Source organism: Mustela putorius, unplaced genomic scaffold (genome assembly GCF_011764305.1).
Source record: "Mustela putorius furo isolate JIRA1106 unplaced genomic scaffold, ASM1176430v1.1 tig00003972_pilon_pilon_pilon, whole genome shotgun sequence".
NCBI lineage: Eukaryota > Metazoa > Chordata > Mammalia > Carnivora > Mustelidae > Mustela > Mustela putorius.
The window spans coordinates 18,942,633-18,961,065 of record NW_025422115.1 but is presented as its reverse complement, the minus strand read 5'-3'; the positions used below and the strand labels follow the sequence as shown (position 1 = coordinate 18,961,065).

General features: G+C 58.6%; 1 protein-coding gene across 1 annotated transcript in view; it reads right to left on the bottom strand.

Moving 5' to 3' along the window:
- HCN4 (hyperpolarization activated cyclic nucleotide gated potassium channel 4) overlaps positions 1–18,022 on the bottom strand; it is a 47,844-nt gene extending 29,822 nt beyond the window's left edge. Inside the window, exon 1 of the mRNA XM_045070662.1 lies at positions 16,621–18,022. Coding sequence (XP_044926597.1) covers positions 16,621–17,417 — 797 coding nt within the window. The 5' untranslated portion in view covers positions 17,418–18,022. The remainder of the gene's footprint in view (positions 1–16,620) is intronic.
- Between the last annotated feature and the right edge of the window lie 411 nt (positions 18,023–18,433).

The window sequence follows — 18,433 nt, the reverse complement described above, 5'->3', positions numbered from 1 at the left end:
TGGATCAGGGTCACCATTCACCCTTTGCATGTTCCATGGGAACTGTGCAAAAAATCCCACAGCCTCAGACCTGTCCTGCTAAATATGTAAGCACCTTAGCTCCCGTGCCTCAATTTCCTCATCAGGGTTTCCATACTCTGCTGGCCCTCTCCCCCACCCGCCCCACCTTTCCAGGAGACCCTGGGAAATTTTCCCCACCGTTCTCCTCTAGCAGCCACTTCAAAGTATCTTCTCTCTCTTCAAAGCTCTAAAACCACTCTTCTACCCTACTCTCAGCAGATACCACGACCCTCTACTTCACAGAGAGAAGAGAAGCCACCCAAACGCCCCCTTCCTCTTCCTGCGACCAGACTCCTACCCCGCGTGCCTCTTCCTCATCTCCCCACTCCTCCTCCAGTCACAAAAGCATTGGCAACCCCTCCACCCGTCTCTTGACAGGCATCCCCTCTGCCTTCCCAGGGACCCTGGACCCAAAGGTGATCCCCTCTTGTCTTATTCTTCAGCCTCCCTCCCCGAGCGTCCTTTCCCACCAGCTCATTGTTTTAAGCTCCCTACATTTAAGAAATAAAATAAAACCACTCTCGAATCTCCAATCCCTCTGCCTTATCTCTTTACCCATTGGAAAGAAGCTTCCTGGGAGAGGCCCTCCCGCCTCCATTCCCACTCCCCACACTCCTGCCGACTCCTCAGCAACCGCGTGCTGTTCCTGGCTGACCCCCAGCATCACCTGACCCCGCGGGCCACTCTGCCGAGACACTGGTTTCCTCCCTTCTTTCTGTCTCTCCCTTTCCTTCCCCTGGTGGGGTCCTCTTCCCCTGCATGACCTTCAAGTGTGTTTGCTCCTTTGGGCCCTGGCCTCTTCTCTCTCTGCACACTCTCCCTGCGTGACCTCGCCAGTTGCCAAGGCCTCCATGATTCTGCTGGCTTTCACATCAGACCTCTCTCTTAAGCTCCACACCGGTGTGTTCACTTGCTGACTACATCTGACCCCTGGATGCCCCCGTCATTCTTGCCATGTCCAGATAACTACACAGCTTCCTCCCAAACCCTTGTGCTTCCAGCACAGGCTCCTCCGCCATCCAAATGTCCATCGAGAAAGCGGAGAGTTCACCTCTATCTCCCTCGCCTACCAACAGCCAGCCAGTGGGACGCGGAGTCTCATCAGCCCACCCCCCGGCCCACCCCGTGGCTTCCTAACTGGGCCCCTGGCCTTTCCAGGACGCTGCATACTTCAGGGTTCCAGGTGGGCTCCACGTGCTCCCAGCAATCCACTCTCCAGGACTTTGCCAAGCCAAGTCCTGGGCTCCCAGCTAAACCAAGTCCCACTGTCGTCCCCCAGGCCCTTCTGGATCTGGGTTCTGCTTCCTTCCCATGTCTTGCCACCCTTCCTCCCCTCTTCGCTCTGCTCCAGACAAACCAGCAGCTTTCCATGCCCCCAAACGCACCACGCTTCCTGTCCTCCAGGCCTGCCGACCGGCTGGTGTCTGCCTCGGACTCTCCTCTCCACCCTGGCCCACCCCAGGGCCCCTGGTTCAGAGGAGGTGTTGTTTCTTTGAATCCTCAGAAATCTGGTTAGGTGCCCCTTGTACGCATTGCTCTAGCATAGTATTTATCACGCTATGACGGAATTGTGTGTTTGATTTGTGTGTTTATATCTGGTGGCCTACACAACTCCCTGAACTTGGCAGGGGGCCTTTTATGCAGTGCGTCCTAATACATGCGTGAACGGTGGGCGAATGAATGGAGGCGTGCTTTAGGCCGCAGAGCGGAGTGACAGGTGGCCCAGCAGAAGCCACAGGAAATGGTAGCTCACTGAGACCCACGAGGCTTTCACAGGCTTCCGATGATCTGGGTGGAACATGTACTGTCCAAGTCCCTAGGATGCCAAGACTCCCAGGAACATCCATTAGAGAATGTTCCCCACCACCCCCACCCCCAAACCTGGTGGTGGAAAAGTCATAGAGAAGGAAGGGGCAGAGCTGGTGGGGGCAAGGGGGAAGGGGAGGAGATGAATAAGAGACAGACCAGGAGAAGCATGGGGATTGGGGTTTCCAACAGAGTGGAATGACAGAAGGGGCTGGTAGGGGGACACTGGCCTCAACCTAGGCTTCGCGGCAGACCCGTGGTGGCAGAACACCTCCTCATTAGGGGCGTGCCCTCTTAGTGGGGATTTTAAGGATTCTCCCTCCTCCCAAAATAGCAAAATAGGTGAAATAGAGCCCAGAGCTCCAGGAGGTGGGGGCGGGTAGGAAGGAGAGAGTCCCACCTTATCCTAGAATCCGCCACTTTGCAGACCCAGGAATTAGTCGTGTCCTCCCTCAGCCCTGCCCTGCCCCCCAACCCCGACCCCAGAGAGCAGAAACCATTGCTCTTCCTTTTCCTAGGAACACATAACTGGGCCTGGGACTGGGGAGTGAGAAGCACAGGAGCCTCTTGGCAAAATTGTCTTATTGCTAAATGGCTGGGTAGCCTAAAGGCTGTTGCCAGGGGTAAAAAGACTGCCAGAAACAAAAATTAAGAAACTACCCTAAAAGGTCAACACTGATCCCGGCTATGTGGTGGGATTAGGAGTGATTTTGTTTGCTCTGTCATACGTTTCTAGATTCCCCACACTCCGTCTATTTCTAAGTTCTTTATTTTCTTAAAAGTGTGCAAATTCTTATTTCTTTTATAATCAAAAAAAACGAAATTTGCCTTTAGCCGGTGCCCGGTGGCCTGTGCTGGGGAGAGTCCCCTCGCTGGAGTCAGGAGAGAGACACATGGGGTCCTCCGGCAAACGCCTGGGGAGCCAGCATCCACGGGCAGAAAGCGTGTTAGCATGGCACGGAGGTCAGGATGAGCAGAGTTTCTGGAGGAGGGCGGTGATGAAGGAGGGAGGGAGGCATCTGAAGGGCAGGCATGACAGGCAAAGGAGACCACGTGCCTGCCCACGACACACACGTGGGCAGCCACAGAGAAGAGCCTCCTTCCTTGTCTCCCTCCCTCCTGTGAAACCTGGATCTTCAACCAGTCCCTCTCTGTCCCCTCCCTGTCCCGGCTCCTGCTCAGCACTCTCTGAGGCAGAGCTACTGCCCAGCACTATGCCCTCCCAGAGAAGCTGCCGGCTGCCTGGGCGCTGGATGGGGTCTTCCCTTCCTGTGCCCCAGGGCTGGCATTTTAGACTCTCCCTTCCCCTCAGGCCGGAACTCCACACCCCACAACCTTCCAGAGCCAGGCTGGGTCCCGCAGCTCTTGCCTCTGAGGGCATAACCCCCCTATCCTCACCGCCCCCTCTTCTGGCCCAACCTCCCTGACTTGGGGTCCCCCCCCCCATAACAGACAAATTGCTCTCTTCCTCCCACTCGCCTCTGGCCACTAGGCTCTATTTTTAACCCACCTCAAACTCTCTGACTCAGAATCACAGGGCTCCCAGGTAGCTGCTCCCTGGGCTGCCTGGGGCCGCCTCCAGAAGTTTCAGAGCCAAGGGCGCTTAGTGCTTTTGTTTATGGGTAGGTAGCTGGGATCTGGGTGCATTTTTATTTTTCAAATTGTCTATGTGACTTAAGGAAGAAAATTTGGTTTTGGTTTTGAAGACCCAAGAAGACCCGTGAAACCCCTGACACTTCGCGCAGCCTTCCCGGTCCTGGGCTGCGGCCCTAGCCTTTATCACACAGTGAGGGCCAGTCTCGGCTGTTCCGAGGTGAGCTGAGGGCTGTCCCTGATAGAATCTTCCCCCTTGTGTGATCTTTCCATCGTACGGCACAGTGCTCTACACACTGACACCTAGGGATTGTATCTAGACACAGATAGGGCTGCACTAGGCGGGGGACTGGGGGCTGACATCTGCCTGGCTAATAGGCTCCCAGTGACAGTGAAGCTACTGGTCCCAGGACCACACCGGAATAGCCAAACCGTAACAGACGGGAATTCAGGCCTTCTTTGAGTGTCTACATACCTGGCTGTGTGGCCTCAGACAGATCATTTAACCTCTCTGAGCCTCTTTCCTCATGTGCAAAAGGAGAACATGAATCCCACCTCAAAGGATTCTGGGAGAATTCAGCAAGATATTTATAATACGCTACACAGTGTAAATCCTCAGGATATGCTGGCTGTTATCATCATCATTCTTCTTTTTTTTTTTTTTTAAAGATTTTATTTATTTGACAGACAGAGATCACAAGTAGGCAGAGAGGCAGGTAGAGAGAGAGAGGGAGAAGCAGGCTCCCCGCTGAGCAGAGAGCTGGATGCGGGCCTCGCTCCCAGGACCCTGAGATCATGACCTGAGCTGAAGGTAGAGGCTTTAACCCTCTGAGCCACTCAGGTGCCCCCATCATCATTATTCTTATGACGACTAAGAGGCAGGTCCTGGCCTGAGGGCTCTGGGGATACTGGCGCATGTGGACCAGTCTCACCACAAAGAGCCCTCATTCGTAGGGACAGACAGACCCACCCCCACAGGGGAGCTGATGATCCAGACCAGTTCCATGGGCAGATGACCCATAAGCTGGAGGTGGCGGGTAGTGAGGAGACTGTCTGCTCTGCAGTGTGGACCAGGAAGAGCGGGAGGGCAAGTTCAGCCAGGCTTGAGCACAGGGGCAGAAAGGAGCAGAAAGCAGCACGGCCTGCTGCATATGAAAGCCCCAGAGAGGAGGTGGCCCGAGCCTGTGCCCTGGGCAGGAAGGTCAGTGTCGCAGTTACGGGAAGGAGGATTATGCTACACGGTAGGTGTCCAGCCCAGAGGCCCGCGAGTCTTGGGTTCTAGTTCCCTCTCCATCTCTAACCTACCGTGGGCCCTGAACAAGTCCCTGCCCTCTCATAATCCTTTTTTCAGTTTCCCCAGAAGGAGGGAGCTGGCCGATCTCTAAAGACACGCCAGTTCCAGGAATCCCTGCAGTGCGGAGGCTAGAGGGGCCAGCCGAGGGCAGCCGGCCAGATGGAAACTTACGGAAAGAAGAGTGCAAGCCTTAGAGAACCCTGGCCCCCTGCTTCCCCCCACCCCCAGCCCCCCGACCCAGTACTGGTCTGAAGAGAGTCAGGGGCATACTGAATGGCAGACGGAGTTGTCCGGACTCTTCCGGGGGGCCGTGGGAAGCCATGAAGTCTGCAGAGGAAGACAGTTCCTCGAGGAAGGGATTGTGATGGCACCTTCTCAAAGGTACAACTGAGCACAGCCGGGCTGTAAGGAACACCAAGATACCAACCCACTACTTCTCTGAACGGCTGAGACTTTCAGTCTGTGCACGCACAGATACACTAACGTAAGAGTGCACACACACACACACACGCACGCACATGCACGCACGCGTGCACACACATATCCCAACGCGTACTGCAAGTCATCTGCTCTACAGTGCGCCGAGATGCCAGGATGCTGTGTTCCCTCAGGCTAGTGGCCTAACCTCTCTGAGCTTAGTCTGACAAGACTATCTGGGGAAAAAACAGGGAGGCGGCGAGCAGCTGGAGCACTTGCCCGCCCAGCTTCCAGGAAACAAAGGCTCAAGCACAGCTGTCCCCACACAGGAGACTGGAACAAAAATAGCAAACGGCTGAGGAGTAGCACGTGAGCGTAACCTCAGGGGAACTTGGGTAGGAGAGAGCTCACCTGCTCCCGAAGGAGGGGGCGCCAGGGGGACGGGCTCAGGGCAGAAGTGGTTCTCTGGTGAGGATGGACGCAGCGGGAGGGTCTCCCCGGAGCAGGGAGCTAAATACTGGCTCTGGGAAGGTCGATGTGGCCCCCTTCTTGCTGGGAGGGGGGTTCCCCTGGAGGTGCCTGGGCTCTTGACAACAGGAACCAGATGGGACTTCGCTGCCTTCCGTCTAGGAAAACACAGTCTGACAAGGACATGGAGCAAGGGCCGTGGTCCTTGGGGTCCCGCCAGCCCCCAGAGGGTTAGGATTCTGGTTGCTGACAGAAGAAAAGGTAACGAGTCCCTGCAGAGGGGCCTGTCACACATGGGCTTGGATGGCAGGCTGGGGGAACAACCATGTCACCCCCAGGCTCCGGGGAGCCCTGAGGGACTGAGGCAGATGCCCTTTGGCTGGAGAACTGCGGACTATTAGTGTAGGGAGGTCCCAGCCCGCCGGCTCCTCAAGTGACCGAAGCAGAAGCAATCTCCCCAAAATCATAACCTCCCGGTGCCACACCAGGCGTCTGAAGTCACACGAAGCTCCCAGGTGTGGCCCGCCGATTTCAGCTTCAGGGGCCTGGGGTCTTGCTAAAAGCCAGCCCTCTCCAGAAGCACTGTCCACATTTGGAGGAAAGCAAGGCGCCCGGAGGAGAGGCCTCAGCCCGGTCCTCACAGCTGGATGGGGCAGAGCATTCACTGGCCTCTTATTCACTGCAGGGGCCCCCTCGGCTCTGTCCCCAGAAGCTGGGGAGTGACACAGCGGGAGGATGACTCCTCAGAGCCTTTGGGACAGGATGAACAGCTTGCCGCATTTCCTTCCCCTGCCAATTCCAAAGCCCGTGGTGCTGCAGGCCTGCCCCCCAGGACTCCTCCGGGCGCAGCTGTCTAGGATGACCCACACTCCCCATGGAGCCTCTCCTCTGAACTCTTCCAGGGCCAGGTCTGAGCTTCCAGGAGGGGACAACTGTCCCCCAGGAGAGATGGCTGGGAGGACAAGGGAGCTGCTGTCCTTTGCCCAGAGAACAAAAAAAAAAAAAAAAAAGGAAAGCCTGATGTCCACTCCCACGGAGGCCATGATCTCGTGGGGGCTGGGGGGTGCTCAGTGGACCAGACAGACACTGCTGGGGAGCCTCCACCTTGTTCCCCTCTGTCTCCCGCCCCCCAGGCACAAAGGGCTGGCAGAGCCTCCGTGGAGAGAGGCCCGTGAGGCAGGAATTCCCGCTGCCCCAGGAGCCCTGGGGCTGCACTACTCCAGGTTCAAGCCTGGATTGGCCTCTGCAGAGTCTTGGGAAAGAGGGAGGGAGGGAGGTTCTCATCAGCTCCACTCATCAGCTGCGCTGTCCCTGCCCTGCTGGCTCAATTTGTACTAATGGGGTCAGGATCGCGGGTTCAATACCTATTTGGGCAATTAGCTTTGCTCTCTTCTCAGCCTCAGACTGAGCCCTGACCCTGGACACTGAGACAGGAAAGGACTTTGCTGAAGTCATACAGTGGAACAGGAGGAGGGTCAGGAGGGCCAGCTCAGCATGGGGGGGGGGGCGGGTTCTAAGCTAGGAAAGCTCAGGAGGAGAGAACACAGGGCTCCAGGGTGGGCCAGCCCCGATGCTGCACAGACGGGCCCCAGCTGCAGCGTCTCCCCCGCTGGACCGTGTTTCTTCTATGAGGCACTGATGGCCCTGATGGGGCCTGTGGGCTCGAGGGTCTCTCCTGTCCCTGCAGGAGGGAAAACCGCTGTGTATGCTGTGACGGAGGATAGGTGGGAGAAGCTGTCTTTGGACAACCGGCTGGGGACTCGCGTTAATCATTGACAGGGGCTGCTCCAGCCTACAACAGGGAACTGCAGGGTAATTACTTCTGGGCTCCAGGCCACACGCTCAGTGACATTAATGCGGCGGCAACACCTGCCTTCCGGGTGTAGTACAGCAAGAGAAGGGGGCTGTCTCGGAGGTTGGGCAGCTGGGCCCGGGGCTGGGGCCAGGAGAACTCCCTGGGCCACAAGAACCCAGGAGGAGAGGCCAGACAGACAGACAGACACACACACACCCGCACACCCACAAATATATGCACACATACCCAGACAGCAGCAGGGTCAAGACGGGGGTGGGGGGGCTCACGGTCCTTAAGGGAGAAGCACTGAGCTTAATAAGTACAAGTCCAAAGAGGCAGATTTTGAGTAACCCGCTCTTAGGGGCTACCAACACCCTCCCACCACCCCCAGTCCCTTAGCTCCATCTCCCAGAAACCTACTTCCAAGAAAGCGTGCAGAATGGTTCTCTCTTTCCTTCAAATCCAGCTCTGATCTGCTTCCTCCAGGAAGCCTTCCCGGACCATCAATCCCATACTGATCTACCCTAAGAGGGGCTGAAATCCTATTTTCTTTGCCGGGTGGGTAGTGACCCCCATCCTCCAAAATGGGTGACAACAGTCTTGGAATGGAGCATCTGATCTCTGAGGGGGTACGACCCATTCCCATCCCTTAAGCTTGCCCCTCCCCAGGCCCAGAAGACGGTACATGAACCAGCCCAATGTTACATATTAATTTTCTGAAAGCCTCGTTCACGCAGACATAACACGTCCACCCACATGGATAAATGCTTAGACAGACACAAAATCATCAGCAGCCAGTTATCAGGCCCCCGCAGCTGCCTCGAGCAGACCCGGAGGCCCCACGGCCGGTCTCAGAAGTTTGTGGGGCTCAGAGTGTGGTGGGGTGTAGGGAGTCCCTCTATCAAGACAGCACACATCCCAGCCAGCTCTGGGCTCCCGCACTGCCCAGCCCGAGCCCCGCTGTGCGGAAGCCCTGAGCTGGCCGCCTGGGTAGGCAGACAGACACCAGCCCCAAACAATGAGAGAGCAGCGCGGGGCGGGGAGCCGTCACGTGTCAGGTTCGGAGGCTCTGGTGTCGGCAGCAGTGGCACTGCTGTTTATTTATAATTTGTACTTTCCCTCCCAGAGAGGACCAGAGGCAGCTGGCTCAGATGCTAAGAGGTGTAGGAGCTCAGGGAGCTTAGAGAAAGGGAGGGCTTCTTAAAGGGGAGGGCACCAGGTGGAGGTGGCCCCCACGCGCACCTTGCCCAGAGTCCTGAGGCCTCAGGGAGGCACTGGGGTTGGTTCCAAGGCTTTGTTCGAGGACTCCAGTCCCTGAGCCCAGACCCAGGCCTTATCTCGGTCTCAGGTTCAACCTGGATCCTGGTCAGCGTGGGGCTAAACTGTGGCCTCCGAGAGACACCTGACCTTGATCACACCCTGAGCCCCACCCCTGGACACACAGTTCTGAACCAGGACTCCACATCCTCACTTCTCTGAAGGATGCAATGGATAGACCACATGACCACCAATTTCTCTGGTGGAAAGAACACAGATTCCACGGGCTACCTGTCCCCTTGAAGAACAGGTGTATCCACGGCATCTGGATATGGTTCCAAAATCCCTAAGTCCCCCGCACCAGTCAGGGTCCTGATCCAGCATCCCCAGAGTGAGAGGTTAGGGCAAGCACATCCAAGCCTCCAGACGCTGCCTCTTCAGGTACGGAAAGACTCCCTTCTCACTGGATTGGCTTAAGTTAAGAAGGGACTCAGAAAATACCCATCACCCTAAAATTCGGGCATGGAGCTGGGGCAACCGTGTAAACGCCGGGGTCAGGGCGCCTAGGGGGCTCAGTCGGTGACCGAACCCCGCGTCAGGCTCTCGGCTCAGTGAGGAGTCTGCTTCTCTCTCTCCCTGTGCCCCTCCTCATGTTCTCTCTCTCTCATGCTCTCTCTCAAATAAGTAAATTAAAAATCTTTAAAACAGAAAAACGCTCCAGTGACAAAACCTCTGGTTGGGATCTAGGGATAGACTGTGCAATTTTAAGATCTTTGCTGCCAGACGTTACATAACCCACTGGGTTCTGATTTCATCTCTGACATGGACTTATTCTGTGACTTTGGGTCAGTGGCTCCCCCTTTCTGGTCCTTTGCTCCCCTTTGATGAAATGAAGGCTTTAGGCCAGCGGCTCGCTAAGGCCTGTCCAGACCCGGTGTGCTGGGGCCTGTTGCCTCTCCCAAGGCGGCTCCCACAGCACACCTCACCCCTCCCCGCCGACGATGTGTGCTCAAACATTATCTGCCATGTTTTCATTCTCAGGAGAATGTTTTCTTGAACTCTGTTTGTAATTTAGCTTTCAAAAGCTAACAAAAAAGAAGAGGAAGGAGACAAAGAGAGACAAGAATGTATTTAGATTCCTGGTGGCATGATTTCAGGCAAATCTTTCTCTTTCTCCTGTCAGAGACTCCGTTTCTTTATCTTTAAACCGGGGATAGCAGAACATAAGGTTCAGGCCACCGTGAGTAAATAAAACAGGAGACAAAGTTTCCAGCAGTTTGGTACCTGTATAGATGGATGGCCCATAAACGGCGTTTACTGACCCGGCAACCCCTGGCTTCAGTCTCTGTTGGGTTGAATCGAGGGTTGTAAACTCAGAAGCCTACGGGTGGTGGGGGGAGGTCATCAGCTCAGGGTGCATGACTACACAGCTGGGCATGGGACATTAGGGACAGTGGGTGACGGGAGGGCACACGCCAAACTAAACGGGGCGGCCTCTAGTCTGCTCCAGCAGCCTGCTTTGGTGTGGGAACGTGGGGCCAGAGCCACCAGAGCTTCCAATTTTTCAGAGGAAGCCCGAAAGCCAAATTTTTATGTCACATCTTTCCATTTTAAAACACCGTCTTGGATTTGTTATGACACACTCTGCTGCCCAAACAGAACACATCTGGGTGCTGTATTTGGTCCATGGGATGCTGCTTAGCAACTTCCGATCTAAGCACTGCTGTCTCATGTTGAGCAGCCTTGGTGGTGGGGAGCGCACCCTGACTTTGTGCGGCTGCCACCCTGATCCTGGGCGGGGGCTGATGATGAAGAGTGTCTTCGAGTCACCTCCTAGGCTTGGGAATCGCAGATTTCCAGGGCCCTGGCAATGCTTTCTCAGTAAAGCCTGGCTGGCAGGGAACATCCTCTCCCAAGCCAAGGCAATGCCCCTGCCCTCCCCACGGTCCGCTCTGGCTGGGAATCGTGAATTCTTCAATATCCCCTGGGCCCCAGCAGGCCGGCCTGGCCGGCCTTAGTAGCCCTTCTATTAATTAGCCACTGGCAGTCGCAGCTTTGTAAGAGTTCTTGAGCCAAGGGGTGTATGTGCGGCAGCTAGTGGCCTCCTTGGATCTGTGATGAGCCCCGCCTCCCCGCTGGGACTGCACCTTCTTACTCAGGGCAAACTCCCCCAGGATGGCCAGTGTTGTGACAAGGGGCCACTCAGGCTGCTGTGACACGGTCATCTCCATCATCTGTATGGAGCCTGCTGCCTCCCACGGTGGGAGGGGGCAGAGAGAAGTCCAGCCCACGGGGGAGGCTGCTAGGCATGGTGTGGGCCAGTGGAGGGGGCACTGAGGTTCAGACAACCCCCACCCGCCACCCACAACCTCAAGGTGTCAAACCAGCTGCTTTTACTGGACGTCTCTTCCTCTTCCCAGGCAGCCACTGTCAGGGCCACCTCACACCCACTCTCCTGCCCAGACACCTCTGGTCTCTCTGCTGACATCTGCTCCTTCCCAGAAACCTCCGTGCCGCACAGTGGTCACTGCACTCCCGGCCCCTGCTCCTCTGGCCGGGTGCACTGCCGGTGGGAGAGAAGCCACCCAAGTGACAGACAGGATGGGATGCATTGGTAAGGGCCCTCTGGCTACGTGGCCTCCCCCTGCCCACCCCCATCGGCCAGCCTCCAGGGCCAGCAGGGTCCACACAGCAGTGCAGGAGGTGAGGGAGGGCTGGGAATCCAACACCCCCAAGCATGTGGCTGACTTTTCCGAGGCTAACAGTTTCTCCACCGGTTCACAGAATTCGCCCGGCTGCACTCAGTGCTTGAGGCCACCAGTAGACGATCTCTGCCCCCAGGGAACTCCGTCAGGGAACCCAGGCTAAGCAGAGAATGTACACATGACCTGAACCCCACTCCTCAGAGCTCAGCTCTGGGCTGCGCAGCACAGCATCAGTATCACCTGGGCCGGTGGCAGAAATGTAGATTCTCAGACCCCGCGCCTAATTCTGACCTGGTGAGTCAGAACCTGTAGTTTCACCAGATCCCCAGGCAAGTCGGATGACATGACAATGTGACAAGTGCCGCATTCGAACAAACACAGAGCTCCATCCCAATGCCCTGAGGTGGTTAGGCAGGGGACAGATGGATGACAGTGGCCGCGTGGCCCGAGAGTACACCCCAGAAGACCCAGGGGCCCAAAAGCAGGGGAAAGGAAGACAGGTGGACAGGCAGACAGACAGGCCGACAGCTCAGCACTGTGTGAGGCTGGCCACCTGACATAAGCCTCACAGCTCACAGCTGCTAAGGGAACAAAGGGGGGCGGGCCGGGCAGGGGAGCAGCCCCCAGGCTCATCAGGCCGCGGTCAGACCGTGGACTGAAGCCTCTCGAGGGAGAGAAGCTGGAGCCCTGGCCTCCCCACCCAGGCGACGCAATGGGACCGGGCCCCATGGGGCTTCTGCACACCTCCCATCCCAGGAGCACCTCTGCCCCAAGCTGGCTGCTGGCCTTTGCCACCAGCCCAGGCTTATCAGGGGGAGCACGTCCTCATCACTGGAGAATCCTGCTGCCCACTGTGCCCGCTGCCAGCACCGCCCAGGCAGCTCACCTTGGAATTCCCCTCTGCACCAAGGCGCCCTTCCCCCGCCCCCAGCACCGCAAAGCCTGCAGCTCCTCTCTGGGCCTGGCTTTCCACACAACAGACAGCGTGAGCACCCACATTCCTGAGAGCAGAAGCCCGTTTTTTGGGTAATGGCTCCCAGGAAAGACCCCCACCCCCCACCCCCTAGCCACCAACCCAGAGCTGGGCTGCTCCCTCCTTCCTCCTCACCACCTCCTATGCAAATAGTCCGCCCGGTTTGAAGGGAAGACTGCTGGGTGTGGGACTGAGGAGAGAGAAAAGTAACTAACTAGTCCCCAGACTACCTCCTTCAGCATCTAACTCTGCTCCATTTTCATGTCAGCTGTGGGAGGCTGGGGTCTCAGGTTACAGACAGCCCCAGGGAGTGTGGGCTCTAAGAGGTGAGCACCTGCCCCTGCCAGACCAGACACTCTTTTCTGGGATGGTCTAGCTAGAGTGGGGTTCATGAGCTACATGGTCTTCAACTTAGGGAGTCCACAGACCCCAGAAACTCAGCGTCCTATTGTGTCTGGATATACATGTATCTTTCTCCATACGCACTCTAGAGTTTTCTGCACATTCTCACTTAGGTCCCTGACACTGGTTCAGAAGCACTGGCCTGAGCCAAGGACGGAGGCCTATGTGGTCCATCCAGGACATCCAGGAGGCAGTGAGAGTGGGGGCGGTGTGGCTCCCAGCAGAGTTACTGGGCTCAGACAGTGCTCTGGAGCTGCTTGCCTCCACAGGGTGACCACGGGTGCACAGGTCTGATATGGGCAAAAGGATTCCCATTTTGCTAGGTGGGAAAACTGAGGCTCAGAGAAGGCTCATAACCCAAGCAGAGCCCCACAGCAGAGAGGGCTGGGCACATGATGTGAAGTGGGACAGTGGCAGTGCCTGGGGCTGGGGGCCAGCCCCAGAAGTCAGGGTTAGGGACTTATCAGGCCACTGGCCCAGGTTCCATGATTTCAGGGTCCAGCGCTTTCTGTCCCAAGGAAAGGACCCTTTAGCACACTTCTTCCCTTCCCTTCTTCACAGCTTCAGAAGGCTCAGGCTAGGAGAGATAGAAGCAGAGGGAAGAGAAGGGCCAAGCTTCTGTCTGCCTCCCCTCTCAAGGCCAAGCTAGAGTCTGGTGCACAGGAGTACTCCATCACGAACATCCCACATGGGGACTTCCCTGCCAGCCCCCAGTCCGCCCACACAGCTCCAAGACACCTGCTCAGACAGACACCTAGCCATATACACACCCAGGCATACCCCCTGAGCCTAACACTTGAAAGCCTGACAGGCTTCTGGGAACAAAACCAGGTACATTTCACTCGGGTCCCTTGCTCCTTTCCTCTCTCTTTGGAAAAACACTATGTTTTATTTGTTCGGGGTTCCCACTGCCACACGGGGCTCCCAGGACATGGCTCATGCGGAAGGAAGGAACCATCTGGGACCCAAGAGCCCAACCAGCCTTGGGCAGGAGCCCAGGTAGCACCATCCTGAGGGGCTGTGCATCCTGGCCTTTTCCCTCACCAAACCTTAAATATAAATTTTAAAAGGCAACTGGGAAGTGAGGGGGTGGGGAGTGGGGGCCAGGGGGGCAGACTAGCCTGTAGAGCCCAGAAAATCCTCTTATTAGCCATGGCCCAGGTTCTGCAGATCCCTCAGAGCACAGTCCACTTGGGCCCTCAGAAAAGGCATCCAACCTTCCTCCCCCAGGAACGGGAGATGCCAGAAGCGGCCCATGACAGTGAGCCTTGAACTCCAAACCGCAAACTCAATCTATCATGGTTTGCTGGCGATTCTTTATTAAACCAATTCTGCAGGATCAATGCTTCCTGCCCATCAACATGATGAATAAATCCTCGACTGGCCTGAGCAGGGCTTGCAGAAGCTCTTGGGAGGCTGAGCTGGGCAGTGGGAATGGGCTCCATGCAGAGGCCCATTGGCCGGGGGCTGAAACTCTGCTTGGGGTGTAGGTGGGGGTGATGCCAAATTGAGTGGTGGGTTTCCTAAGCTTAGAAGACTCAGCCAGGCCCTTGCCTCTTTAACCTGGGGCAGCTGTTTTGTTCTAGAGGTCTGACCCCTGCCCCTCCAGACACACATAGATGGTCTTTCTTGGATTTCTTTTCTTACACTCCACCCAGCCCCAGAAATGTGGGCTTCCAGCTACCTGTCTCTGCCGCTTGTGGTACAAGCAGATTCAAAGCCCAGTCTGACCCCTTGTCCTGTCACCCATTTATCAATCCTGCTGCGTGCACCCCTCCCGATCCCCACCACCGCGCAGCCCCCAGCCGCCCCTGCCATGTCCCAGGCAGCCTGCAGTTAGTGAGAGAGTCTGCAGCAGGGGGACTGCGGACAGACAGCCAAAATGGGCAGAGGAAGATGGGGAAGGCGGGGAGATTCCCATGAGGCAATCAACCCAGTCCTAACCCTTCACCATCCAGGATAAGGGAGAACTGGGAAGACAAGGCCCAGTTCCCAAAAGGTGCTCAATCAAAGCCTGTTGTCTGTAGAGGCCGGGGAGCTTGGGGTTGGCCCCTCACATCCCCCACCATCCCACGCATTGGGGTTGGCTAGGAGAACCCTGACCAGAGGCTCTCGGACAACCAAGACAGTGGGGAGATTAGCAAGGGGAGGGGGGCCCCTGAAGGCCCTCAAGTGGTAGAGATGGGCACAGCCAGCCTGCCACCACCTCCTGGGAGTTCTGAGGGGGGAAGGGAAGCCCAGCCGTCACCCCCCTCACACTCCACCTCCGACCCCCGATGGTGCGGGATATACAACTCCTGTCTACTCCTTCCTAGCTTAGGCTGGGAGCCTTAAGTCATAGCACTGACCAGAGGGGAGCCCACACTTTGGGAACCTGGTCCTGGGGAACAGCCACAGTTCCTGGTGGGAGGGTCCCACATTGGCTCACACAACTTGAAGACTATGCTTGTCTGTTTATCCTGTGGCCTCCCACACTCCTGGAAAGGGAACGCTTGATATTAGGGTTACAAAGAGCCATCCCTCAAAAAAAAAAAAAAAAAAAAAACAAGAAGGGTGGGGTGGGGGCTCTGGTCACCACTATTTTAAGCCATCGGGTGTTGCCTGACTGGTCACTCCCAGCATGAGAAATCTCTCCCATTGGATGGAAAATGGCTTTGCTCTCATTACAAACCTAGCTTCCCTGGAGTTTGCAAAAAGGGCTCTGGATTGGCAAAATGCTCATTTATATTGGCAGGCAAGCAGGGTAGGCAGGGAAAGGAGCGAATAGGGGGCAGGGCTGGGGGGGGTGCGGAGAATGAATTAGACCCAGCTTTAAAGGGTAGCGTTTTTTAGACTGTCACTTAAGTCTGATGTATCAGGAAAACTCAGGGGGTGCTGGGGGACCCCAAGACCTTGACTGGGATAGGGGGGCATCCCTATTTAACCTCAGAGGTAATCACCAACCTCATGTTTTGCAGATACCCCCACAGGCCCCGAGTGTTGCCTGTTCCTCAGTGGCATCTGACTCAAGGGCTGGGGGAGGGGGCAGGGCCCCTCTCCCTGCCTGACAGTCACACCATTTGTCTGGGGACCCATGACTGAGCCAGGAAGTCCTAGTAGCTACTGGAGTTTGGGCCTCCGGGGTGAGGATGGGGCACTGGATGAACTTGGGGCCACAGACCAGCTGCTCATCAGTCAGGACACCAGGCATCTTCCCTGACCACTATGAGCAAGGTCATCCTGTCCTGCTGGTCCCGATGCCAGGTGCCAGGAATGCCTGCTCCTGGTCCACCACTTGCCATGAGGGTCTGGACCCTGGGTTAAGGTGGGCATGGAGAACTTTTATCCTGCACCTCAGTCCTCTGGGGGGCCCAGCTCTCCCTCCCCAGCTGCTACTTCCCAGAAGGAGATGAGAACACTTGGGGTCAGTGCCCAAGGAGCTGGCACCTCTGCCAAGAGGTCTGTCTCCCTTCGTGGCCCTGCTCAGCAGGCGGAATGGCCTGGAACTGCCTATAGGATAGCTACCCTGACTGCAGCCCAGCGCGGGGAGGTGGGAAGTGTGGCTTAAAGTGGCAGAGCCCACTCGCGGCTGCCTGCAGGGCTAGGCCAGGCTCAGAACCCCTTTTCAGCTGGCCTCGAAAGTGGCCCAGACCCCAAGAGGGCGAGGACTGGAGCCTGAAACACAGAAAAAGTTCCCAGCGCGGTGCAGGTGGAGGCCTGGGGGTGTCTTGGTGCCTAGAGGCGCCCCACATCTCTCGGAGCTCCCCGCGCGCGAGGAAGGAAAGTTAACTCCGGCTGAGAGGCAGGGCTGAAGGAGGAAGCATGCCTGCGACCGCTCAGGGAACCCACAGGATCCCGTCGGCCTCCTTACCTGAAGTCGCTGTAGGGGTGGATAATCCAAAATCCGGCCGATTTCACCCTCTCCTGCTCGCGCTCCACGGCTTTCTGGCTGCCAAACATCCTCAGGGAGAATTTGTTGACCCCGGGCTGGAGCATGGCCCCAAACTGGCGCTGCATGAAGCCGGCCTGGCCCAGGCGCACCTCGGCCTCTGGGAGGATCTGGTCGCCGGCGGCCGCGCCTCCTTCCACTTTGATAGCGGTGTCCACCGAGGGCTGCTCGCAGGAGGCGGAGGCCGGCTGCGGCGGCTGCTGGGGCGGCGGCGGCGAGGCTGCGGGCTGAGCCGAGGTGCCGGGGCGCTCTGGCTCGGCCGCCAGGCCCGGGGGCGTCCTGTCCTCGCCGGGGGACGCGTCGCCCTCGGCGATGAGCCGCCGCTCCTCCGCGGAGTCATGCAGGTGCCCGTGGCTGCTACCGCCCCCCACTCCGGCGCCGCCGCCACCGCCGCCGCCGCCCCGGCTGCCCAGTGAGGCCAGGCTCCCGCGGAAGCGCCTGCAGTCGCCGTTGGTGCTGGACTTGCCCGCGCCGCGGGCCGGCCCCTCGCCGTCCGCCGCCCCGAGGGCCGCGCCCCGGGGCTCCGTGCCGCCCGCGGCCGCCGAGGGTGAGGGCGAGGGCAGCGGCCGCAGCCGGATGCTCCTGCGGCTGGGGTCCTGGCGGCCCCCAGTCCCCTCCTCCTCGGTGTCCTCTTCCTCGTCCATGATCCACGCCTTGGCCCCCACCTGCTGCGGGAGGCTGTAGAGCCGCTTGCGCATGGACGGCGGCAGCTTGTCCATGGCGCCGGGGGCCGGGGCCCGGCCGGGGCAGGGGCGCGGGTGCGGCGCCGCCGACCTGCTCCAGGTCCGCCAGCCGGTCAGTCTGCCCGCGGGGACGCGTCCTTCGCCGCCGGCTCCGCGCCGCCTCAGGCGCCCATGCTTGGGCAGGCTGGGTGCCGCGGGGAGGCTCCCAGTCCCGCTCCGGGTCCCCGGGCTCGCCGCGCTGCGCCTCCTCCCCGGCCGGGCTGGGCGCGGGGACCCCGCGCTCCCTCCCTCTCTCCCTCCCGCGTTCGGGGGCGCGGCGCGCGGCCCGGCTCCAGGCGCCCCGCCCCCGCGGGGAACAATGGGCGCGGGTAGAAGCGGCGCTGCGGCCGCGGCGCTCGGAGAACCGCTCTGGAGCGCAGAGCGCACGACCCGCGCGCCTCCCGGGCGTGCGTCCCGCGGGCAGGAGGGCTGTCAGTCTGTCCCGCCGCCTCGGCTTTGCAGCCAGCCGCTTGCAAGCTCGCCTCGCCTCCTCTGGCCGAGCCCGGCCGGCCAGTCCCGGGGCTCCAGCCGCAGCCGAGCGGAGCCCAGCGGCCCGCCAGGCTTACATCAGCGGCCGCCTCCCCCGGAGCGCCCTCCGGCAGCGCTCGGCTCCCGCGCCCCGGAATATTCATGAAGCCGCCGCAGCTCGCGGGTTGCCATAGGAGCGGCTCCCGCAGCCGGGCCTGCCTACCTGGGCTTCTTAAAGGAGCAGCCGCGCGCGGGCCGGGGGCCCGGAGCGGGCGGGGGGCGGGGGGGAGGCAAGGGGTGGGGGGCGGGGAGCCGGCCCCGCGGGAGCGCAGGGTGGACCCTCGCCAGACCTTAGAGGCTGGGGGGAAAGGTGTCCTTAATCCTACACCCTCAAATACCTTTCCTTGGCCGAGGCTGGGAGCGCGCCCCAAGTCTATGATTCCAGCTTGGGCTGCGAATTTCCACCCAAGACTGGGAGGGGGGAAGGGGCGGGGGACGGGGTTTCCCGATCTCTCCTCCGAGCTCTAGGCTCGCCTTTCCTCAGC